This window comes from Nerophis lumbriciformis, linkage group LG18 (genome assembly GCF_033978685.3).
Source record: "Nerophis lumbriciformis linkage group LG18, RoL_Nlum_v2.1, whole genome shotgun sequence".
NCBI lineage: Eukaryota > Metazoa > Chordata > Actinopteri > Syngnathiformes > Syngnathidae > Nerophis > Nerophis lumbriciformis.
The window spans coordinates 17,885,317-17,912,343 of NC_084565.2; the positions used below are offsets into that span (position 1 = coordinate 17,885,317).

General features: G+C 39.8%; 1 protein-coding gene across 1 annotated transcript in view; it reads right to left on the reverse strand.

Moving 5' to 3' along the window:
- Window positions 1-27,027, reverse strand: part of faf1 (Fas (TNFRSF6) associated factor 1) — a 239,744-nt gene that overhangs the window by 132,813 nt on the left and 79,904 nt on the right. The window contains exon 7 of the mRNA XM_061977764.2: window positions 15,295-15,400. Within this exon, the coding sequence (XP_061833748.1) occupies window positions 15,295-15,400 (106 nt within the window). The remainder of the gene's footprint in view (window positions 1-15,294; window positions 15,401-27,027) is intronic.

Sequence of the window (27,027 nt, forward strand, 5' to 3'; positions counted from 1 at the left end):
TAATTAATGATAAATTATAACAATAAATTATTATTATTCACGTGTGTTTAACTACTACTCAAACTGGCTACCTACAGACACAGTGACAACATTATGTAGTTCATCATTATGGCAACATAAAATTAAATATGCTGGGCTAAAGAATAAATGTATAAAAGGGCACAGTAAACATTGGGTACGCAAAGTCTAGATCTATGCAGGTTTAAGTTTTGGCCTTATTTTCTCTCCAGACATCCCTTAACACGTCAAAAGACAAGCATGCTTAAGGAAAAGACCACAACATAGAGGCCCGTTAAAGGCCATATTGTCGCAGCTTGGTTCCCTATGGCTTTTTACAGCACCCCCACCATGCTGACAGTCCTTAGCCAACTTTCTGGGACCATGGTGGGGTGGGGTGGGGTGGTGTGGTGTGTCCCCCCACGCCCCAATACACACACACACACCATGGGGAACCCTCTCTAGTGTTTGTAATCCCAGTAGAAACACTTAAGGATCACAGTGGGTGCCCATCAAAACCATCTGGCTGATAAAAAGAGGAGAGGAAGATGACAAGAGAGGAGGAAAAATAGGAAAGAGCAAATAACTGAGCCAGGAAACCAGGGAGGCATGCCGACTCCCATCAAGCTCAGATGCTGGTTATACTAATCTGGTCAATTAGCACCATTACAAGACAGGCTACTTGCCTGATTATTATCAGTGCTTCACACTCACGGAGGAGCAAGGCCAAGTAGTGGCGGCAGTGAGCAAGCAGGAACTTCCCATTGTTTACATATTATGCCAATTGGGTACTTCTAAAACATTGTCGGTGCTTAAACGGTGCCCAACCCTGTGCTTAAAAAAGGAAAACATAAAAATTCCAAAATCAATGCCTTTTTTATTTTTACAGAATTGTGTGACAACCCTTCTACGTATCTTAATAGTACAAATAGAATAATAACTTAGAAATAAATTGACCAAGTTGAAATAAAAGTCACACATTGTCAAAATTAAATGACAATAGCATTGACATAGCAAAAGCAATACAGAACACAGTAAATGTGCGAAATATATTTTACAGTACTTTATAGGGGTGTTGGAAAAAAATGTGAATTAAGCCTGAATCATGATTCTTTTTTGTCACTGAATTCTGAAATAGTTTTTTTTAAATATGTTTTTAAGCCATCTCTTTGCATACTGTTTGTCAGGTAGCGGCCTCCATAAAGTATTGTTCCAGCAGGGCCCATCGCCCTGCTAAGGTAAGCTCGCTAACTTTAGATGTCGCTCATGTTTCAGCATGAAGTACAATGATATACAGTCAGCTACGTCTTTGCTGAAGAAAAATCTAAAATGTGGGCGCACTTTGAGTTTTACAATTTTTCGGGTTAAAAATATGTAGCCAGAATTGTTTTGGTATTTGAAAAAAATATGTATGTATGGATGTAAATGTATTGACACTAAAAACAAGTACTGCTATTATAAAATGTTCAACTGAAAAATAAAACACTCTTTTTTTCACATTCAACTTACTGGCAGGGATTTGAAATGGAAGGAGGGGGAGTTAGGGGCGGGGCTTGGAGCGTAAGTGTGAGCGTGTGATTAATCACTTCCTGAATTTCACACATGCGTGCGCGTGTGGGTGGGTGCAAAAACAATAACTTTTGTTAAAAAAATAGAAAAAAACACTATGAAGTTTGAACTTTGTCATTGCATTCATTTTTTTATTGAACAACTAAATATACGAAAAGAATAAGGCACTGCGTTCTCTCGATTAATTTGGTGGTTACAGTCCAGAAATTTCCCTTAATTATTTTTATGAATACCGATATATTTAATTTAAAGTCTCTAAAAGCCCTCCACACAGCTTTCACACACACTTATGAACACTTCATATGCTCTTAAAACACATCATAAACACAAAAATCTACATAATTTTAATATGAAAACTTAAATCACCATAATGTACACCTTGTGTGGTGCACAATGCCTCATCAAAAAATCACATTTACCAGCATTTTACTTCATGTCGCACATCAGTGTTACTGTGCGCATAGCTTAACCATGCCTGCCTGAATCAGCTTTCCAAATTAATAGATTACAGCTTTTCTGGGGGGGCTCAAGACTTCCGATCAGGAAAAAATGCGGAGGTGGTCTCTGCGTTTATGTCAAAAAAAGTTGGTTTACAAACAGTTGATTTAAGCTACTTCTCTGAGGAAATAGAGCATTTCACAGTGTGCCTGTGTTAACAATGATGCTAGCGAGGCAAGAAAAGAGCTACACACGTGCATCAAGAAGCTCTGAGGGTTCTTACCATCCTGAACCCAAGGAAATAGCCATCTTGGCAAAGTCCACAGTAGGACACCGTCTCCTCCTTACCTTCCCCTGAGGGTGTGCCCATTCACCTGTCTGTGCCAGAGTCTCTCCCTCTCCTCATTCCCATCCTCCGTATGCAACCTTGGAAATCAGCACCACCTGCTGGAAAGCAACGTACCTCCCACCATTGTTAAACAACATCTACCTGCACCAAAGCCCCTTTTATCCCTAATGCACCAGAAATATTACATTTGCAAATTACCCACTGTTATCCTGGTACCACTGTGCTTGACATCGCGAACAAGCTCTAAAACCTTATAATATCCCTCACATCAGCAATCGTGATGACAATTATCCACATTGGCTAAAATAACACAAGACTCAAACAATCTGAAATTACAAAATCTAATTTCAAACTCCTCTTTTAACTCGCTAAAAAGCACTGGACTCTCCATTTACATCTCCATGCCCCTTTTTATCCTCAATCGTGGACCTCGTAATTTTAGCAGACTCCTCAGCCTCCACACGTGGCTCCAGGCCAACTGCAAGACCTTTATGGTCCCTTTTATTGACAATTTTGATTTATTCTGGAACAAGTCCTTTTTATTTTTTTACCAGTGATGAACCTTACACAAAGGAGCTTATTTTCAAATCAAACATACAATACAGTGTGCAAACATCTGATGATTGACAAGTAACACTTATCTTTACTGCTGTACTCAGTAATCATCAATGTATCATCAATGCATCATCAATGTAATCTGTAATCAGCCTCACCTTAGAAACAGAGGGTTGCTGTGGTACTATCTGTCTGGCCCCCTAGCCCATCCCCTCGTTCTGTTCCTGTCGTACCCACACTTTGAAATTCTCTGGCCCTATTTCCGCATTGTCACCGCCATCATCTACCGCCCTTCAAAAACAAATTCATTTTTGACTTCTCTGACCTCCTGACTGAACTCAATATCTCAATGCATTTTACTTTAAGGTGATTTCAAATTCTACATGTACAAAGCCAACAACATCAAATGTTACCTTGAATTCCTCCACTCATTCAATGGCACTCAGCATGGCAATTTTCTGACCCACACTCATGGATAGGGATGATGTTCGAAACCGGTTCTCCCGGTTGTTCGATAAGAAAAGAACCGATTCCATGGACTGGAATCCCTTTTTGAGAACCGGTTCCCGTTATCAAGGCCACTATAGTAAAGAAAAAGAGTTGGTTCTTTATTCGAATCCCTGGGAACGAATCCCGTCCCACAGGAAATTACCTGTGGCACGTCACAGGAAATGACGTAGCTCAGTCATTCGGCGGCAGATACAGAAAGCAGCAACAATAATGGACCGGAAAAAACGGCTCAAGGCATGGCTTCAATTTACAAAAAATACGACGAAGAAACGGCAATATGCAATTATTGCCAGGCTTCGCTCTAATGTAAGGGGGGGAGTACAACAAGCATGTTGAAACATGTGCAGGTCGTACATAACCTGAACGTTCGAGAACCGTGGCGTGTCTTCGACACGTGGAGAAGCAGCGACAGAGATGACGAAGCAAACCCCTCTTCCTCTGCTTCAGTGCCGGTGAGTAACTAACGTTAACTGTTGCCGGTTAATTTCCATATTTGCGCACTTGTAGCCTTTAGGCTAAAATAAGGTTACCTCTTATGTCAACCAGGACTGCAGTAATGCTAGCTAGACTAACGTTACCTAAGCATATTCAGTGGCTAAAGGTAACATTAGCCTTTTTGTATGTGTCTCATATAGGGATGTCCCGATCCGATATTTGGATCGGATCGGCCGCCGATATTTGCCAAAAAATGCGTATCGGCAAGGCATGGGAAAATGCCGATCCAGATCCAGTTAAAAAAAAAACTCCGGTCCGTGTTTTCCAACGCACAGATTTAAATAATACATTCCACTTTTATGCTGCTCCCTATTTCCGTTCCGCATTTTCCAGCACACCTTCAACACATCCACAGGTATATGGATTCTCACGCAGTTGCTTTTAGCTGCTGGCATTGCACTACAGGCTCTTCCCAGTCCTTCTTCTGTCTCCTTCTCACAGACAGCAAGCGCAACTTCTTACAAACGTCACACGTCACATACGTATACGTCCTCTCCCAGCAGAGAGGTAGCAGCATGGCTAACGTTAGCTGTGATGCTAGCGCAGCCGCTAAGGTGCGCACCTGCTCAAACGTCCTCTGCGCACGGCAAATCTATGCCACGCACAAAATCAAATAAAAAAATAAGCGCATAACAATTTTCGACAAACGGACACGACAGAGAAAACAGTTTTCGTCATCATTGTTCAAATATTGTAATGTCTGTCGAGACGCTTATCTCCATTCGGTGCCACACGGCCATACCATCAAAATGCCGAGGCAAAAATTTCCACATCAACACTGTATGAAAAAATGTGTGATTTTTTTTGTTGTGATTTCCTTCTCTGCATGAAAGTTTAAAAGTAGCATATATTAATGCAGTATGAAGAAGAATGTTTTAATGTAGACATGCAAGCCTTGAAAGAACATTTTGAAAATCAAGACTACATTTCCTGCAAATGGGTGCATTTCTACCCTATATTTTAACTTTAGATTTATTCTCATATCAAACTCTTTTGGCTGTCTTTTTGACACTTACATCAGGCGCCCCCCTCCACAACCCGGATTATAAATAATTCACTGTGATTATCTTGTGTGATGACTGTATTATGATGATAGTATATATCTGATAGTATATATCTGTATCATGAATCAAGACCCCGACTTAAACAAGTTGAAAAACTTATTTGGGTGTTACCATTTAGTGGTCAATTGTACGGAATATGTACTTCACTGTGCAACCTACTAATAAAAGTCTCAATCAATCAATCAAAACACATAGAATCATCATACTGCTGTGATTATATGCATCAAGTGTTCATTCAAGGCTAAGGCAAAATATCGAGATATATATCGTGTATCGCAATATGGCCTTAAAATATCGCAATATTAAAAAAAGGCCATATCGCCCAGCCCTAGTTTCAATGATGCCATTTCTGTTTGTCATGTATAATTTTGTCTATTTTGTGTTTATCCTTGAATAAACAGGTCAGTTTCTTGTTACCAACCATTGTGTATTATTCAAACTCCCCTAATTCAGCTGGCTAGTTGTTATCACGAGTACTAAAACCCCTTTCAACATGATTCTGACAACTAAGTAGGCTAAATAACTTTAAACTTTAATACATGCTCGGATAGGCCAGTATCGGTCAGTATCGGTATCGGTCAGTATCGGTATCGGATCGGAAGTGCAAAAACAATATCGGTATCGGATCGGAAGTGCAAAAACCTGGATCGGGACATCCCTAGTCTCATAACGTTAACGTTATCTTGTAGCCTATACCACTCCAGAGTTTGCAGGTCTGTCTAATAAACTAGTGCTTTCTTTCTTTAGTTTATTTCGTACATGAACACACTTACAGTGTAACACAGGGGTGCCCACACTTTTTCTGCAGGCGAGCTACTTTTCAATTGATAAAGTCGTGGGGATCTACCTCATTCATATATATAATTTATATTTACTTATTTATGAAATATATGTTTTTGTTAACAAGTTAAAAGGTGTTTAATGATAATGCAAGCATGTTTAACACATATAGTTAATATTGTTAATAAATTAAAGGTGTTTAATGATAATAAAAACCCCGTTTCCATATGAGTTGGGAAATTGTGTTAGATGTAAAAATAAACGGAATACAATGATTTGCAAATCCTTTTCAACCCATATTCAATTGAATGCACTACAAAGACAAGATATTTGATGTTCAAACTCATAAACCTTTTTTTTTTTTTTGCAAATAATAATTACCTTAGAATTTCATGGCTGCAACACGTGCCAAAGTAGTTGGGAAAGGGCATGTTCACCACTGTGTTACATCACCTTTTCTTTTAACAACACTCAATAAACGATTGGGAACTGAGGAAACTAATTGTTGAAGCTTTGAAAGTGGAATTCTTTCCCAATCTTCTTTTATGTAGAGCTTCAGTCGTTCAACAGTCCGGGGTCTCCGCTGTCGTATTTTACGCTTCATAATGCGCCACACATTTTCGATGGGAGACAGGTCTGGACTGCAGGGCGGGCCAGGAAAGTACCCGCACTCTTTTTTTACGAAGCCACGCTGTTGTAACACGTGCTGAATGTGGCTTGGCATTGTCTTGTCTTGCTGAAATAAGCAGGGGCGCCCATGAAAAAAACGGCGCATAGATGGCAGCATATGTTGTTCTAAAACCTGTATGTACCTTTCAGTAATAATGGTGCCTTCACAGATGTGTAAGTTACCCATGCCTTGGGCACTAATGCACCCCTATACCATCACAGATGATGGCTTTTGAACTTTGCGTCGATAACAGTCTGGATGGTTCGCTTCCCCTTTGGTCCGGATGACACGATGTCGAATATTTCCAAAAACAATTTGAAATGTGGACTCGTCAGACCACAGAACACTTTTCCACTTTGCATGAGTCCATCTTAAATGATCTCGGGCCCAGAGAAGCCGGCGGCGTTTCTGGATGTTGTTGATAAATGGCTTTCGCTTTGCATAGTAGAGCTTTAACTTGCACTTACATATGTAGCGACAAACTGAATTTAGTGACAGTGGTTTTCTGAAGTGTTCCTGAGCCCATGTGGTGATATCCTTTAGAGATTAATGTCGGTTTTTGATACGGTGCCGTCTGAGGGATCGAAGGTCACAGTCATTCAATGTTGGTTTCCGGCTATGCCGCTTACGTGGAGTGATTTCTCCAGATACTTTGAACCTTTTGATGATATTATGGACCGTAGATGTTGAAATCCCTAAATTTCTTGCAATTGCACTTTGAGAAACGTTGTTCTTAAACTGTTTGACTATTTGCTCATGCAGTTGTGGACAAAAGGGTGTACCTCGCCCCATCCTTTCTTGTGAATGACTGAGCATTTTTTGGGAAGCTGTTTTTATACCCAATCATGGCATCCACCTGTTACCAATTAGCCTGCACACCTGTGGGATGTTCCAAATAAGTGTTTGATGAGCATTCCTCAACTTTATCAGTATTTATTGCCACCTTTCCTAACTTCTTTGTCACGTGTTGCTGGCATCAAATTCTAAAGTTAATGATTATTTGCAAAAAAAAAATGTTTATCAGTTTGAACATCAAATATGTTGTCTTTGTAGCATATTCAACTGAATATGGGTTGAAAATGATTTGCAAATCATTGTTTTCCGTTTATATTTACTTCTAACACAATTTCCCAACTCATATGGAAACGGGGTTTGTACAAGCATGTTTAATACATATAGTTAATATTGTTAACAAGTTAAAGGTGTTTAAAGATAATGCAAGCATGTTTAACACATACAGTTAAACATATACAGTTTAGCCTGTATATGTTTAACAGGCTAAACATATACAGGCTATATCAATCATCAATGGTGAGGTCAAGAATCCTGAGCACTTCTGTTATACTGAGGAGACCAAAGTGGCGTGGGAGGAAGGAAAACTGTCGGATGACCGACTGCCTTCAGTCCGACTGCCTTATTGTTAACAAGTTAAAGCTGTTTAATGATAATACAAGCATGTTTAACACATATAGTTAATATTGTTAATAAGTTATAAAGTGTTTAAAGATAATACAAGCATGTTTTAACACATATAGTTAATATTGTTAACAAGTTAAAGGTGTTTAAAGATAATGCAAGCATGTTTAACACATATAGTTAATTTTGTTAATAAGTTAAAGGTGTTTAATGATAATACAAGCATGTTTAACACATATAGATTCCTTTCTTTCATGAAGACAAGAATATAAGTTGTTGTATTACCTGATTCTGATGACTTGTATTGATAGGAATCAGACAGTGGTGCTGATAACGTCCGCATTTTCAAATGGAAGAGAAAAAAGTCCTCCTTTCTGTCCAATACCACATGAAAGTGGTTGGTTTTTGGCATCTTTGTATACTCTTTACAAGAAATACATTGGCGGCAAACTCCGCAGCTTGCTCGCTTGTGCACGCCAGCTTTCTGAGACTCTTATTTTGTTAGCGCAGGCAGGATGAAGCAGCGCTTTTATTGTGCAACTGTGTAGTCGGTCTTTGGAATTTTGACGACAGGTACGGCGCCAGAGTCTGTTGAAATAAAAAGTGTTTCTCGCCTTCCTTTTTTCCTAATAATGAGCTGGCAGCAGCCAGCGTCATCTCAGAAGACCCTCGGGTGCCGTGAATGTCAAACAAGTGACGAAAGTGACGTCATAGTGAAGATTTATGATCGCTCATTTTTAGGACCATTTTTTTAATGCCTGGCTGGCGATCGACTGACACACCCTCCGCGATTGACCGGTAGCTCGCGATCGACGTAATGGGCACACTTGGTGTAACACATCACAGTTTCATATCATTTCACTTTACATCATGTCCGAAAGGAGCAGGAAGAAGTAAAGCTTATTTAATCCTACCCCTTTCCCACTTCAGAGCGTTTACAACTATATACATCATTTAATGTCATTTTTATAATAAAATAACATCAGTGAATTAGTATATACAATAGTTTTGGCATCTTTGTATACACTTTACTATACATGTAATTAATTAATTCAGTAATTATTAATATACTGAGATGAAGAATATCTTATTTTCAATAAGGTTGAAAGTATTTCTCATAATTCTTCGTTGTACTTTGTAAGCACTATTAATTTGAACAACTTCTTAAAGTGGATCCATATTAGTACAATGTTTAACTTCATTACTTAGTCCATTCCATAATTTAATTCCACATACTAATGCTAAAGACTTAATAAGAGACACCCTTGTCTTCACATTCAGCTAATTTCCCCCCTAATTCTATGCTGTGTCTATCCCTCATTTTCCCTCCAGGACAAGGACGTGCAGTCATTCCTGGAGGAGGCCACACTTATGGACCCCAGAAGGTTTAGATACAGACCGTAGGAGGATGTCGTCAAACCTATCTGTGTGTCCAAGCTCGTTCCACGCTAAGTGAACGTGTTTTTTCCACCGTTGGCGACACGATTAGCGGGTCAGACTTATCCTGAAAAAGCAGACATGCTAATTTTTTGGAAGAAGAATTGTTGATTGATGACTGTGGCGTTCTTAGTGTCATAGTGTGTGAAGTTGGTATGTTCCAATAGCAGGAGAAGTGCACTTTTTGGAGAGCTGTATTATTTTCAGTTTTGTGCCCAAGGGACTGATTTTATTCAACACTATATCATTATTTATACACCTATAGTGATCACAGAGACAGGTTGTTTTTGTGTTACTGTATATATTTGTTTTTCTGAAAAATCCCACTTAATATACTTTGGGTAACAACAGTCAATACTTATTTATTTTATTTTATTTTTTTAGGGGGGTAACAACAGTCAATATCTATTTGTTTATTTTATTTTTTTCTTATAAAATAAAAGTGAGCTTTTGTTAAACCATATATTGTGTGTTTTTTTTCCATATACAACAACCTATCTGGATTCGATAAGAGAATCGATAAGGAATCGGTTCCATAAGAGGATTCGATAATGGGCTCGAACTCGATAATTTCTTATCAAACATCATCCCTACTCATGGACACATCCTAGATCTAGTCTGCTCCTCTGAACTGCCCTCTATCAACTCTTTAGCCACAACCTCTTCATCTTTGATCACCATGGACATCCATATAGAGTACCTATCCATATCTCCAAAGCTAAAAAGATAAAAACCTCCAGGATTTACAAATCCATCGCCTCAACTGCCCTCTTTACCCAACTCAATTCAATTTTATCAGCATCTCTTCCCCGTGAGCCGAATAACCCATCTGATCTCATCATTTACTACAATCAAACACTGTCCACCTGCATTGACTTCCTGGCCCCCTTAAAATCCAAAACCGCCTCCTTCATTCACTCAGCCCCTCGGTACACTGCTGCGGTGCGTAAAATGAAAATCCACAGAAGACAACTTGAAAGACTCAACGGAAAACTCACCTCACTGTTCGCCAGCAAGCATATACGGACTTCATTCAATAATACAAAACTTCCCTCAACACAATCTCAATCATTCTAACTCCTCCAGGCACTCCTCAGTACCTCGAAGCTATCGACAACTCCATGTGACCTTCAGCACTGAAAAATATAACTCAGTCCTGTCATTCTTTCAATTCAAAACCAAAACCATCTACAGCACTTTGACCCCCACCATTACCCTTAATGATACATAATCTGGTCCACCTCTACTTATCTCTCAGCCTCTAGCACATTTCCTACTGATGTCCCAATCTGATATAGTTAATCTCATAAATAAATCCAAAAACTCCACTTGTGCACTTGATCCTATCCCCACATCACTGTAAAAGATTGCCTCACGTCCATCAACCCCACTGCACTGATGACTGATATAATTAACTGTTCCCTCACCTCTGGTTATGTTATTTTTTGTGATAAGAGTGCACACACTTGTTTGTCACAAAAACATTCATTAAGTTTGGTTCTTTTATGAATTTATTATGGGTCTACTGAAAATGTGACCAAATCTGATAGGTCAAAAGTATACATACAGCAATGTTAATATTTGGTTACATGTCCCTTGGCAAGTTTCACTGCAATAAGGCGCTTTTGGTAGCCATCCACAAGCTTCTGGCAAGCTTCTGGTTGAATTTTTGACCACTCCTCTTGACAAAATTGGTGCAGTTCAGCTAAATTTGTTGGTTTTCTGATATGGACTTGTTTCTTCAGCATTGTCCACATGTTCTCAATGGGGTTTGAGTCAGGACTTTGGGAAGGCCATTCTAAAACCTTAATTCTAGCCTGATTTAGCCATTCCTTTACCACTTTTGACGTGTGTTTGGGGTCATTGTCCTGTTGGAACACCCAACTGCACCCAACACCCAATCTCCGGGCTGATGATTTTAGGTTGTCCTGAAGAATTTGGAGGTAATCCTCCTTTTTCATTGTCCCATTTACTCTCTGTAAAGCACCAGTTCCATTGGCAGCAAAACAGGCCCAGAGCATAATACAACCACCACCATGCTTGATGGTAGGATTAGTGTTCCTGGGATTAAAGGTCTCACCTATTCTCCTCCAAACATATTGCTGGGTATTGTGGCCAAACAGCTTAATTTTTGTTTCATCTGACCACAGAACTTCCCTCCAGAAGGTCTTATCTTTGTCCATGTGATCAGCAGCAAACTTTAGACGAGCCTTAAGCAAGGGTGTCCTTAAAGCGTTTCCGCTGTCCGCCGCGTGAGCGCTTTCTATGGTGCAGTTCACCGTACAGGAGCCTTTTTGGTAGGCATTCGTCTGACATGCGGCAGCCCATCTCAGCTGGGAGCGCTTGAGGATGGCATAGATGCTCTTCATCTCAGCCCTGTGGAGGACCTCAGTGTCTGGGATCTTGTCCTGCCACCTGATGTTGAGTAGCCTCCTGAGGAATTTCATGTGGAAGGCGTTAAAGGGGAACATTATCACCAGACCTATGTAAGCGTCAATATATACCTTGATGTTGCAGAAAATAGACCATATATTTTTTTAACCGATTTCCGAACTGTAAATGGGTGAATTTTGGCGATTTAAACGCCTTTCTATTATTCGCTCTCGGAGCGACGTGACGTCACATCGGGAAGCAATCCGCCATTTTCTCACTTTCGTCGGTGTGTTGTCGGAGGGTGTAACAACACGAACACGGACGGATTCAAGTTGCACTAGTGGCCCAAAGATGCGAAAGTGGCAAGAAATTGGACGAAATTTGTTCAAAATACGAGGCTGTGGGGAAAGCCGACGAAATGGTCAGTCGTTTGTTCCGCACACTTTACAGACGAAAGCTATGCTACGACAGAGATGGTAAGAATGTGTGGATATCCTGCGACACTCAAAGCAGATGCTGACATCAACTCCAAAACTGGACAGATCAGCTTTCAGGAAAAGAGAGCGGATGAGGGTATGTCTACAGAATATATTAATTGATGAAAACTTTATTAATTACTCGCGGTTTTACGTAAATTATTATACATAAACTGTGTTTACCAATAATTTAGCTTAAAAACATTTAAATGCAGACAGCCCTGAAATGGGCTGTCTGCACTCTCAAAGTGAATGTTGTTGCCAAATGTATTTCATATGCTGTAAACCTAGTTCATAGTTGTTAGTTTCCTTTAATGCCAAACAAACACATACCAATCATTGGTTAGAAGGTGATCGCCGAATTCGTCCTCGCTTTCTCCCGTGTCGCTGGCTGTCGTGTCGTTTTCGTCGATTTCGCTTGCATACGGTTCAAACCGATATGGCTCAATAGCTTCAGTTTCTTCTTCAATTTCGTTTTCGCTACCTGCCTCCACACTACAACCATCCGTTTCAATACATGCGTAATCTGTTGAATCGCTTAAGCCGCTGAAATCCGAGTCTGAATCCGAGCTAATGTCGCTATATCTTGCTGTTCTATCCGCCATGTTTGTTTGTATTGGCATCACTGTGTGACGTCACAGGAAAATGGACGGGTGTATATAACGATGGTTAAAATCAGGCACTTTGAAGCTTTTTTTAGGGATATAGCGTGATGGGTAAAATTTTGAAAAAAACTTCGAAAAATAAAATAAGCCACTGGGAACTGATTTTTAATGGTTTTAACCCTTCTGAAATTGTGATAATGTTCCCCTTTAAGCTGTTTAGCATGCCAGCTGTATACAGTCCAGGTCTCAAAAGCATACAGCAGCGCGGTTAGCAGCACGGTAGACCTTAAGTTTGGTCCGTAGGCTAAGCCCTCTGCGCTCCCAGACAGAACTGCGGAGTCGGCCGAATGTAGCACTTCAATGCGCTATCCTATGCATGACCTCCTCATCGATGTTGCCCACGTGTGACAAGGTGCTACCCAGGTAGACAAACTTTTCAGCAGCCTTGAGGTCTTCACCTGACGAGGGGCTTGGTGTACGGGGCTCCAGGAGCAGGTTGATGCATCACCTCTGTTTTCTTTGTACTGATGGCGAGTCCAAAGTCTGAGCATGCTGTGGCGAAGTTGTTCATGCTCAGTTGCATTTCGAGCTCGTTGGAAGCATTCAGGGCACAGTCGTCCGCAAAGAGGAAGTCGCGAAACTTGGTGGTCTGTACTTTTGTCTTTGCCTGGAGTCTTCGCAGATTGAACAGCTTGCCATCAGTGCGGTAGCGCAGGTCTATCCCCATGTCCCCAGACCGGAAAGCATCTGTCAGCATGAACATCATGCTGAACAGAGTGGGTGCCAGAACACAGCCTTGTTTGACTCCGTTTTCCACATGGAAAGGCTCAGATGATGCGCCATTGTCCTGGACTCGTGCCTGCATTCCATCATGGAATTCACGGACCATGTTGATGAAAATGCTAGAGCAGCCAAACTTGGCCATGATCTTTCAGAGGCCCTCTCGGCTGACAGTGTCGAAGGCCTTCGTCAGATCTACAAAGGTGGAGTATAGACTGACGTTCTTTTCTCGGCACTTCTCTTGGAGTTGGCGAGCGGCAAAGATCATGTCGACTGTACCACGACCCTGCCTGAATCCGCATTGACTCTACGGTAGGGGTCTTCGTGTTCAAGATGTTCCGTCAGGCGGTTCAGCAGAATTCTGGCCAGGATCTTTCCTGCTACAAACAGCATAGCAATGCCGCGGTGGTTGTTGCAGTCCTGCCTGTTGCCCTTGCGTTTGTATAGATGGACGATGGAGCGTCTTTGAACTCCTGTGGCCCTAGTGTGTAAATTGGCCCTAGTGTGTAAATGTGAGTGTGAATGTTGTCTGTCGATCTGTGTTGGCCCTGTGATGAGATGGTGACTTGTCCAGGGTGTACCCCGCCTTCCGCCCGACTGTAGCTGAGATAGGCTCCAGTGACACCCCGCGACCCCGAAGGGAATAAGCGGTAGAAAATGGATGGATGGATACATACATATACATATAAATATATGTACATACATACATACATATATATACATATATATAAATATGTATATATACATACATATACATATATATAAATATGTATATATACATACATACATACATACATATACTGTATATACATATATATATATATATATATATATATATATATATATATATATATATATATATATATATATATATATATATAGCACAGGCACTCACGTAATCTTCGCCCCTAGATTGCTGTTCTTCAAATTTTTCTGTGGAAAAGCAGCCGCAGATCACATTCTTGGCCATTTAATTATTTTGGTTTGTATCATAGCGTAGGCCTATTGAAAGAAAAGTACAAAATGGCAGTGCATGTCCTAGCTTCTTTTTTCTACATGTTGGTTCTCACGCTCGTTAACATTTTTTTATCTAGTACCATGCAAACCACGTGAATATTAGTACAGTTGACTCATAGTTGATTCTCATGAGAGTCTAATGACCCGTGGGATTACTAAAAAAAAAATGTATCTTCTATTATGCATTCCTACTGAAGTCAAATGAGAGCTAAACAAATATTTCAAACGTTCGTTATGAGACAGTGCAGTTCTACAGTATTACAACCTTGAAAGTAATAAAATACCTTTCTAAATTACATCCCGAACAGTGTACAAGTGTGCCAAATGAAGTAAATATCTTGGAAAAATGCAGAGATTGTGTAAAAATGTTTTTCAATTTTCTCCTGTGTCGTGGGATGGGCAATCCTAATCACAGGTACAATAAAACAATTTGGATTATATACAACCATTAAGCAACAGTTTCCCGGGAGAAAAATAGGATAGTCATTTCCAGGGATTGGTTATGACCATGTGGGGGCAGGGTTGTACGGGGCCACAGCTGTGAGAGTAATTATGTACTTGGAAATGGGATCATTTGTGATGAATAATAAATGGGTTGCTGAGATAGACTAGCAATGTTGGTTGGGCAAATGGAATGGCTGTATGAGTAATGAGAAACCAGAGCCCCACAATGTTACGTACGTAAGAGTCCTTTGCATGTTAAAGTTGTATAACTAATATTTACAATGACATTCTGATTCCATTAATATTTTGTTATTAATACCTCTTGAATGGTTCTGGAGCCAGGGAAGTTAAGGTTGTAGTCCCTTTGGGCCTCATGGTGACTGATGATCAGCAGGAAGTTCTGGTTTAGTGAGTCTGGGAGAACACTTGACAATGAGAGAAAAAAAAATGGTTATAGCACGACATATTTAAATTGAACATGAAATAAATAAAATGAAATACACACAAAGTGAGTCATGAAGAAAAAGCAATAATGAAGCAACAACATTCATGAATTCTAATTTGTGTCATCAGCAAATTGTACACGATCAGAGCCAACAACCTTCTGAATATGGTGAAATTAAGCCATCACAAAGCATGTATTGTATTGTATTGTATTGTATCGTATTTTCCGGACCATAGGGTGCACCGGATTATAAGGCGCACCGCCGATGAGCGGGTCTAGTCAGGTCTATTTTCATACAAAAGGTGCACTGGATTATAGGGCGCATTAAAAGGGTCATATTGTTTTGTTTTTTTTTCTAAATTGAAAACACTTCCTTGTGGTCTACATAACATGTAATGGTGGTTCTTTGGTCAAAATGTTGCATAGATTATGTTTTACAGATCATCTTTCTGACAGTCGCTTCAGGATGCGCCGTTTTGTGGGAGGTCTTATTTACGCGGCTCACCTTCGGCAGCATCTTTTCTCCGTCATCTTTGTTGTACTGGTGTAGCGTGCAAGGACGGGGGTGGAAGAAGTGTCAAAAGATGGAGCTAACTTTTTTAATGATATTCAGACTTTACTTAAATCCATAACGGAGAAGCATCTCCTCATCCGTGGCTCACTAGTGCAATAACAACGCCAGAAATGTGTCCTGTGAAAAACCGTCCGACCGGAACTCTCTAATAACTAAGGTTCCTTGGGTGAATAATGTAAACTCACTACACCGGTATGTATTAGCGCTTTCATGGCCAGTTTATTGACAGATATAAGTAAGAACTTTACACTACTTTGTATTATAAATGGCAACAGCGTAGGATGAATGTCCCATAACAAGAAGATAGAGAAAAAGAAGGAGCTCATCGACTACGGTGTCGGCACCGACTACAAAGGCGGACGTGCACACATTTTCAGGACTTATGCAGATCCCAAATACAGATCAGGATGTACCAGAAGGTAAGAAAAGTTGCTTTTGCATAATATTGCGAAACAAAACGCCAGGTAATACGTCTTACCTTACACATAAACCATAATAATACTCGTATGTTGAATCACAGTGCAATCCGTCAAGCTGTGCGGCTTCATAGCTTACCAAAGTCGTACTAAAACATTTTGATAGATTTTTGAGCGCCGTGTGTAATGTTCTATATTTTCAATGGAACATATACAATTTTGGTGTTGTTTACTTGAGTTATATTGCAGTCTACACGTATCTCTTATGTGTGACTGCAGTCTACTGGTCACACTTATTATTTTACCATGTACCAAATAAAATAGCTTTGAGTTCAGTAAGTACAACCAAAATGATTCCGTATATTTGGCGCACAGGGTTATAAGGCGCACTGTCGAGTTTCGAGAAAATGAAAGGATTTTAAGTGCGCCTTCTAGTCCGAAAAATACGGTACTTAAAATAAAGAGTGTTGATTTTCTGTAAAAAATACCCTACGACATATTAGGGATGTAAGGATATTAAAATGTCATATCACGGTTATTGTGACCAAAACAATTATTACAGTTCTCATTATTATCTGGGTATTGTTGAATGTGCTCAAAAAGTACTTATACACCACTGAAATCTTTTGACCAAGTAATTTTTTTAACAACTAAAATAGACATACTTTTAGAAAACCCACTATTTTGCATGTGCTGGGTTTCTTATGCTTCACTGATAGTGTTTTAGTATCGTAAATGTTTTAAAGGCTAAGCTTTTATTGTTTTAAATGATGGTTTAATAAAAATCAAGTATAAACCGTTTACACTGTCGCACTTTAAGAATTAATTTATATAAAAATTGCATAACAAATTAAATCTTTTATTATCATTTTATTTTTCTGGCACGTGTTGTGGCTTCCTACTCTGTTCAGCAGTCCTAAATGCACCGTAAAAACACCTCAGTGGTATTCAGTATAGAACAATCACTCTGTACTAAGAGAGCACAGCTTGTCAGTTTAACATGCTCAATTAAATAGCTTAGTTGCTCAGACAGTAATGTGTTTAATTAAGTTTAGATTGGGGTATGTCATTAGTAATGGGGTAAATGTCTCTTGTTTTACCATTTAAGCTAGCTAGCTTGCGCAAGTCAGTCCGTGAGTTTATCAAAGTGCAGTCATTAATCACAGTTTTTCGATTAATTTAAATAAAAACAATAATACAAATCCCAAAACCAGAATACAATGATTTGCAAATCATTTTCAACTTATATTCAATTGAATAGACTGCAAAGACAAGATATTTAATGTTCGTACTGAGAAACTTGTTTTTTTTGTGCAAATAATCATTAACTTTAATGGAAGCAACATATTGCAAAAATGTTGGCACAGGGGCATTTTTACCCTTGTGTTACTTGGCCTTTCCTTTTAACAACACTCCATAAACGTTTGGGAACTGAGGAGACCAATTTTTGAAGCTTTTCAGGAGGAATTCTTTCCCACTCTTGCTTGATGTACAGCTTAAGTCAGGGGTGCTCATTACGTCGATCGCGAGCTACCGGTCGATCTCGGAGGGTGTGTCAGTCGATCACCAGCCAGGCATTAAAAAAATAGTCCTAAAAATGAGCGATCATAAATCTTCACTATGACGTCACTTTCGTCACTTGATTGACATTCACTGCACCCGAGGGTCTTCTGAGATGACGCTGGCTGCTGCCAGCTCATTAAAATTACCGACTGGAAGGCGAGAAACACTTTATTTCAACAGACTCTGGCGCCGTACCTGTCGTCAAAACTCCAAAGACCGACTGCACAGTTGCGCTAACAAAACGAGTCTCAGAAAGCTGGCGTGCACAAGCTAGCAAGCTACGGAGTTTGCCGACAATGTATTTCTTGTAAAGTGTATACAAAGGAGTACGGAAGCTGGACAAATAAGATGCCAAAAACCAAACACTTTCATGTGGTATTGGACAGAAAGGAGGACTTTTTCCTCCTCCATTCGAAAATGCGGCCGTTTTTAGCACCACTGTCTGATTCCAATCAATGCAAGTCATCAGAATCAGGTACACCAACTTATATTCTTGTCTTCATGAAAGAAAGGAATCTATATGTGTTAAACATGCCTGTATTATCTTTAAACACCTTAACTTGTTAACAATATTAACTATATGTGTTAAACATGCTTGCATTATCTTTAAACACCTTTAACTTATTAATAATATTAACTATATGTATTAAACATGCTTGTATTATCATTAAACACCTTTAACTTGTTAACAATATTAACTATATGAATTAAACATGCTTGCATTATCTTTAAACACCTTTAACTTGTTAACAATATTAACTATATGTATTAAACATACTTGTATTATCATTAAACACCTTTAATTTATTAACAATATTAACTATATGTATTAAACATTCTTGTATTATCATTAAACACCTTTAATTTATTAACAATATTAACTATGTGTTAAACATGATTGCATTATCATTAAACACCTTTAATTTATTAACAATATTAACTATATGTGTTAAACATGCTTGCATTATCATTAAACACCTTTAACTTATTAACAAAAACATATATTTCATAAATAAGTAAATATAAATTATATATATGAATGAGGTAGATCCCCACGACTTGATCAATTGAAAAGTAGCTCGCCTGCAGAAAAAGTGTGAGCACCCCTGGCTTAAGTTGTTCAACAGTCCGGTGTCTCTATTGTCGTATTTTACGCTTCATAATGCGCCACACATTTTCAATGAGAGACAGGTCTGGACTACAGGCAGGCCAGTCTAGTACCCGCACTCTTTTACTATGAAGCCACGCTGTTGTAACACGTGGCTTGGCATTGTCATTGTCTTGCTGAAATAAGCAGGGGCGTCCATGATAACATTGCTTGGATGGCAACATATGTTGCTCCAAAACCTGTATGTACCTTCCAGTATTAATGGTGCCTTCACAGATGTGTAAGTTACCCAAGCCTTGGGCACTAATACACCCCCATACCATCACAGATGCTGGCTTTTGAACTTTGCACCTAGAACAATCCGGATGGTTCTTTTCGTCTTTGTTCTGGAGGACGCAACATCCAGAGTTTCCAAAAACAATTTCAAATGTGGACTCGTCAGACCACAAAACGCTTTTACACTTTGCATCAGTCCATCTTCGATGAGCTCGGGCTCAGCGAAGCCAGCGGCGTTTCTGGGTGTTGTTGATGAATGGCTTTCGCTTTGCATACTACAGTTTTAACTTGCACTTACAGATTTAGCGACAAACTGTAGTTACTGACAGTGGTTTTCTGAAGTGTTCCTGAGCACATTTGGTGATATCCTATACACACTGATGTCGCTTTTTGATGCAGTACCACCTGAGGTGACGGGCATACAATGTTACATGCAGTGATTTCTCAAGATTCTCTGAAACTTTTGATGATATTACAGACCTTGGATGGTGAAATCCCTAAATTTCTTGCAATAGCTCGTTGAGAAATGTTGTTCTTAAACTGTTTGACAGTTTGCTCACACATTTTTTTACAAAGTGGTGACCCTCGCTCCATCCTTGTTTGTAAATGACTGAGCATTTCATGGAAGCTGCTTTTATACCCAATCATGGCACCCACCTGTTCCCAATTAGCCTGTTCACATGTGGGATGTTACAAATAAGTGTTTGATGAGCATTCCTCAACTTTATCAGTCTTTTTGCCACTTGTGCCAGCTTTTTTGAAACATGTTGCAGGCATCAAATTCCAAAGTAGCTAATATTTGCAAAAAATAACAATGTTTTCCAGTTCGAACGTTAAATATCTTGTCTTTGCAGTCTACTCAAGTGAATATAGATTGAAAATGATTTGCAAATCCTTGTATTCTGTTTTCATTTACGATTTACACAACGTGCCAACTTTGCTGGTTTTGGGGTTTGTACATCCCTACGACATATAAAAGGTTATTGTTATCCTGATCTGTAACTATTTTTTAGAGATTATTTCCTAGTCCATGTGCCACCTAATGATTTCAAGAAAAGTTGTGGCAATATTCTGATAATTATCCTAGGCTTTGGAAAACAAAGGTGATCAAAGAAAAGTATTATGACTAAAAGCTAGTACAGGGCAAGCTGGAACTTGTAAGTGATATATTGCTGGTCCTGAGGGAGGTGGCCGCCTCCCTCTGAGGGCCCGTCCCCTATTTCACAGGTTATGTCTTAACAAGCCTGACCACAGTTCCACTCAACACAGCAGGCCGCATCGCAGTTATAAGCACCTGCACAGTAACCGCATGGGGTCCTTCCATTGGCGCAGAATGCCAACAATCGGCTATAATTAGGGGTGTTACAATACAGCATTTTCAGGAGTAGATACGTACCTCTGTATTTCAGTCACGATTCAATTCATCTTTGGTTAATTTAGTACCTCAATCTACTAGTAATTTGTAATACAAGCTGTCGCTCAGCTTTTAGTTATGCTTAGTTGTGAGCATAATTTGAGTTACGAGTATGTTGCATACCGCCATGAAAAAGAAGAGTTACGATCCTCCCCACCATTAGCTGACATGGCGTATGCCAGAACGAACCCCACAAAGTCTATCCCAAAATATCCTGTCTTTAAAGCGGAAAACACTCACCGAACCAAAGAAACAAAACACCAACTGTGCAGCAAACCCACAAGACAACCATGCAGTCAGCACCTCTGTAAGCAGCAGTCAGCTCCCATGCCAGCAGTAGACATCAAGCCACAAAAATATAAAGAAGCTACTGATGGTGTTTTGGGATGGTAGAGCAGTTAGAAGGTGACACCACAGAAAGTAGGACCAGTGTTCTCAGCGGTACTTATCGTGCAAGTTCCCTGCACCATCAAAGAGCAGTCCAGGCAGTGAGGGTGAACTGCTGCTCTTGCGAAGGAGGTGAATACCTAACAACTAAGATGAAACCTCTTTGCGGTTGCTCTCCAAGGTAGATGATGTACATTAATTACTTCAAAGAAATCCCAGTGCAATATAAAAAAAAACTAGTTCCTATTGTTAAACAGCAGAGACAGTGTTGCAAGATGTCACGAGACAAACAAGCAACCAGGTCTGTATAAAAAAAACAAGCCAAAGTTGCTTAAAATAAGCAGACTTGACAACACTGGACAGAGAAGCAGCCCGAAGGAACACCCCAATGTAAATACTGGACATTGTTATTACAAGGGTTGGAAATCAATTGAAAATAGAACGATTCCGGTTCCTCTTTTGGATTCTTGATTCTGATTTTTTTAAGAGGCAGGGTAAAAATGTACTATTCTCACTTAAACTACATATAGATATCAATCCTTTGAACTTGAATATAAATGTTGTGACATGTCTTTCCCCAGGAGAACACATTTATAAAAGTGTCTATTTTTGAAAAACTCAAAAAATGCATTTACAAAGATCCTATTGTTTATGTATTAGATCATCCATGAGTATTAACCATATTTTTTTTTTAAATAATACAATTTATGGTTGGTGCGATTGACTGTGTGACAGTATCAACACAATATTTTAATTAATTCCTTATTTTGTTTTATTACATACAATTGTTGGACCAAAACAAAGTCGATGTAAAACAATTACTAAACAAATGCAAAACTACCATATATTACTCATAGAAATCCTAATGTTTTTGTAACTTATGGAGTATAAAGACTACCTGTGTCCATTACATTATTTTCTGAGTTTGTAAACATTACCCAAAACGGAAAACATTTTTTGGGGAAAATAAATATATTGATTTAATCTACTATTACTTAATTACTGATACTACCCTGGGTATTGTTTCATGGGTCGATTCATATTCTTCTTACGCTTGTGCTGATTGCTCGACAGCAACAGAGCAGCCCAACAGTTGTTGCATTATCATATCTCTAGAGTCTTAATAATCTATTTGTTAAATTCCTGTTCATAGCTGCTTACTTTCTGCTACAACACGCTTCCGTCTACATTTCTTAAAAGTTTACTAAGCACTTAGGTATTTAGTTTCAAGCTCGTTTAGCGATGAGCTTAGCTATTGGCATGCTTGCTCCTACTTTCGCTTACTTTTTGTGTAACATGTTTAGCCACGTCCTATAGTTTTCCAGTTACAATAAAACTAAAAACTGCAGTTTATTTGCCACAGTGGAGGATTAATAAATTAAAGGAATGGCTCTACATGGTGTATGAAAATACAGTTAACTAGCTGCAAGTCACCTCTGCAAAATCAATTGCTTCGAGTTGACAGACTGAGCAGCAAATGGGAATTGACTTTAAAAATGTGGACAATTGCAGGAAAATCGTAATGTAAGATCCATCAATGCCCGATGCCCAACTCTAATTACATTATTTCATAATACTAAGGTTGTCTTTCTATCTGTGTTGGCGCTGCGTTGAGGTGGCGACTTGTCCACGGTGTACCCTGCCTTTCGCCAAAGTGCAGCTGGGATAGAAAGAATTGCCTTGTGGCAATTTCAATGCTAAAAGGCATTCACACAATAAATAGATGGAACAATTTGCAGAATAACGTAAGTGGCCCAATCATTGCTGAAGCTGAATTTAAAAGCTCAACTGTAGAAGTCATGCAGAATTTTTTTTGAATAAACAGTAGGAATAGTTTGAAAATTGAAGAGCTGAAGCTCAACTGAAATGTTAGTGAAATGTAGAATGGTAAAAACGGTATAACTGCGAAATGTTTTGAATCTTAAGGATTGGAAATTGTACTGAAATGTACTATGAATATAGAAATTATAAATGTATGTCGTACTAGTTCAAATTAAACTATGACTCAAAGATGTAAAATTGCCAAAAAAAGATTTATTTTTTTTTGTCCCTTCTGGAATTTGAACTTATATAAAAGGCATGGGTCTTATCCTCTCAGCTAAACTGCCTAGCTGTCAAAATAATGTTCAACTTTGAATGTTCAAGGAAACGATTTAGCTGTTGAAAATGACAGGTAATTACCAATAATTATTTGCTGCAACAGTACAACGTTTTCAGCTAATTTGAGGGATATATCAACGTATCTTGTACGGTAAAATATGTTAGGAATGATTAGAATGCTGGTTGAAATAGAAGGATGGAAAGAAACAGTTAAGACTGTGAAATGGAATTTCCGGTTTGGACGAGATGGAGTGGACACGTGTTGAGTCTCTCTCCCGCTATTTACATTTCCATTCTTTTATACTCCATAAGTTACGCCAGTGAGCCGGCGAGCGGGTGATTATATTATTCTGGAGTTGCAACCGACAGGAAATGCCAATTCACTCGACTAAACGGAGCGGCAGAGATACAATCCCGGATTGTCGACGAAACAACATTTGAGTGGTCGGCATACCAGAGTCCGTGGGGGTCGCCACATCCAACTACCTTTTGCGTGGTGCTACTGAGGGAGATATTTGCCGAGGATTTCTTGGAATCACCACCGGAGTGTGACAGGGCTCAGACCAGCAAGCCGAGGCCAGACCAGAGACCGAGGCCCATTCTTATACGGCTACACAAATACCAGGTGAGAGAGAGAATTATCCGCGAGGCCAAGGCCAGGAGAGGCAAGCTACAGTACCAGGGTCCCCTGTTGCCATTTACCAGGATTACGCACCTGAGGTGGTGGAACGACGCCAAAAATACCGCAATGTGATGCCGGAGCATTACCAAATGGGCTTACGACCAGCATTATTGTTCCCGGCCAGGCTTGTTATTGTAACGAAGGATGGGGGTAAGAAGAATCGGTTACAGAGGCCAAGGACTTCTTAACATCAATCCGCTTGAAAGGCGGGATACCCGATGGGCTTGTCAACTATAAAACGGCTGGACATGACGACCTGTGCCTTAGCTGTGCGGCTCATGGTATAACTATTGTAAGTTTAACTTTTTAGAGGCCTGATTTATAACTCAACTTGGCATTCACTGTATACACTGTGAGCCTCTGTTCCTTTGTTTGTTTTACTGCTCTAAGTTCTAACCACCTCTTTATACTTGTGTTCATAATAAGAAGCAATGTTTGAGTGTTGCAATTCACACACTGGTTAACGGTGGTCACATTATTCCCCAAATAGACAGCCGTGACTATTTTCAGTTTTTTACTGGGTGTTCTTTAATTTTTCTGTCTGAGGGGCCAAGCTATTAACCTCAATTATTTCCACCATTTTGGGGATTCTATTGAGGTCTGGTGCTACCCTAATTTGTTTTACTACTGATCTATTCATTCGTACGTATGATATGAGGAACCCTTTTTTTTAATATTTGTGCCACAATACATTGTTAAAGTTAATGGCGCACTGTACATATTGGTGTTGAGTCGACACTGTTCACGTGCCTCGTTTAGGGGCGTGTTTGTATTACTATATACTCAGGTTGAGATGTGTCTCGCGATCGTAGGCTCACTTTAATTCTTCTTTCGCCTTATGGAGGGGCGGAATGGCGTAGTGGTTAGAGCGGCCGTGTCAGAAACCTAAGGTTCGCTCCCTGCCTCTTGCCATCCAAAATCCCTACCGTTGTGTCCTTGGGCAAGACACTTCACCCTTTCCCTCAGCTTCCGTCAGTCTATCCCAGGGCAGCTGTGGCTTTGAAAGTAGCTTACCACCACCAGGTGTGAATGAATGATGGGTTCTCACTTCTCTGTGAAGCGCTTTGAGTGTCTAGAAAAACGCTATATAAATCGAATCCATTATTATTATTATTATTATTATTAGCCAAGTTGGGCTTAGCAAAAAGCTTTGACAAGGTTTTGATTTAGGTTGGGTAGTAAGGTTAGTTGCGATCTAATCTGTTGGGGTTTGTTGAAATGTGCCTTTCTGTTATTATTGGGTTGTTTTTTTATTCATTTATTTTTTTATCTCGGTGTTATGTACCATTTTGCTGGTATTTTTCTTTTTTGCTGTGGTACCTTCCCTCCTCCTCCCTCCAATCCCTCTCCGTAGGGTCTAAGGCGTGCCACAGTGTCACACAGATTTACTGTTGGGGTCCAATAGATGGCTGATGCTGGTAGGATGGCGAGTGGCGGAGTGCGTATTGTCTCTTGGAACACCAAAGGCATGAGCAACGCTGTCAAAATTGGTAAGGTCTTAACTCCGTTGCAACATTTCTGCAAGAAACGCACCTGAAGACATCAGAAGTTCTCTGTATTAAGAGGTCTTGGATGAGCCATCTATTTCATTCAAAATGTTCTGCTCGGGCTAGGAGTTCAGCCATAATTATCCATAAGCGTGTTATGTTTGAGCCAGCAGACGTTATAGAAGATAACGAGGGTCACTATCTTGTGGTTTCGGGCACGTTACAGAACACGCATGTGATTTTAGTGTCTGTGTACGCACTTAACATGGGTTGAAAACATATTATTCACAATACTTTTTGATAAGATCCCTAACGTTGACAGCCACCGCATAATCATGGGCGGCGATATTAACTTCGTTCAGGATGCGATTCTCCATATATATACTCCCATACCCGAAACACGCTATCCAAAGCAGCAGAGGTTGTGCCAATTTATGCAAAAACAAGTAGGACTTTTGGATCCCTGGAAATTTAGAAACCCGCATGGGAAGGCATTTTCATTCTTCTCGCACATTCGTTTTCTCGTATTGATTTATTTTTAATAGATAACAATATCTTACATTGTGTACATGCATGCGATTACCACCTGATAACCATCTCCGACCACACGCCAATCTTAGTTGACATTAAATTTCCGCAAAGTGTAATCTGCCGCACAATGTGGAGGTTCAGCTCTCGCTTGCTTTCAGATATTAAGTTCAAGGATTTTGTTGAAGCAAAAATCCATGCTTATATTGAGTTTAATGACACCCCTGACATTGGGAATAGCACTTTGTGGGAAGCACTTAAGGCTACTATACGAGGACAGGTGATATCCTATATTTCCTGGTGAGGAGGACTGACGGGGCTAGGCTAGGGGTAATTGCAAAGGAACTCCTCAACCTTGATAGTGTATACGTCGTTTGTCCATCGCCCACCCTATATAAGAAACATATTTTGTTACATTCGGACCATGCTTATGACGCATATAGTAGAGACAACTACGGCAATCCAAACAATGTTTCTATGAACATGGAGACAAGGCCGGTCGACTTCTAGCTCAACAGGCCCGGGCTGCTAGCGCCTCTCGGTCGATTCTTAAAATTAGACTATCTGATGGTAGTTACACTTCGGATCTAGTAGACATTAACAGGTGTTTTTCCGAATTTTATACTAAATTGTACACTGAGTGGTCCCGTCTCCACGGTTTTCCCCAAACCCCTCGATTCATTAACATATGCTTGAATTTATGTAATCATTGCCAGGGAACTAGGTAGACCCATCTCTTCCTCAGAGATACAGGAAGCAATTCGATCTATGCAAAATGGAAAGTCGCCCGGTCCTGATGGCTTCACAGTTGAATTTTACAAGGCTTACTCATTACTGTTAGTCCCCATTTTAGCAAGAATGTTCAATGATTCCTTTAAAGCCAACCGCTTACCAGGGACTCTGTCGGAAGCCTCCATTTCATTACTTTTTAAAAAGGACAGGAAAGCTACCTTCTGTGGTAGCTACAAACCGGTTTCACTTTTGTATGTAAGCTGCAAGATTCTGGCAAAAGTTTCTTGTGGTGGCGCTGGATGCGGAGAAGGCGTTTTGGAAAAATTGGGTTTTGATCATA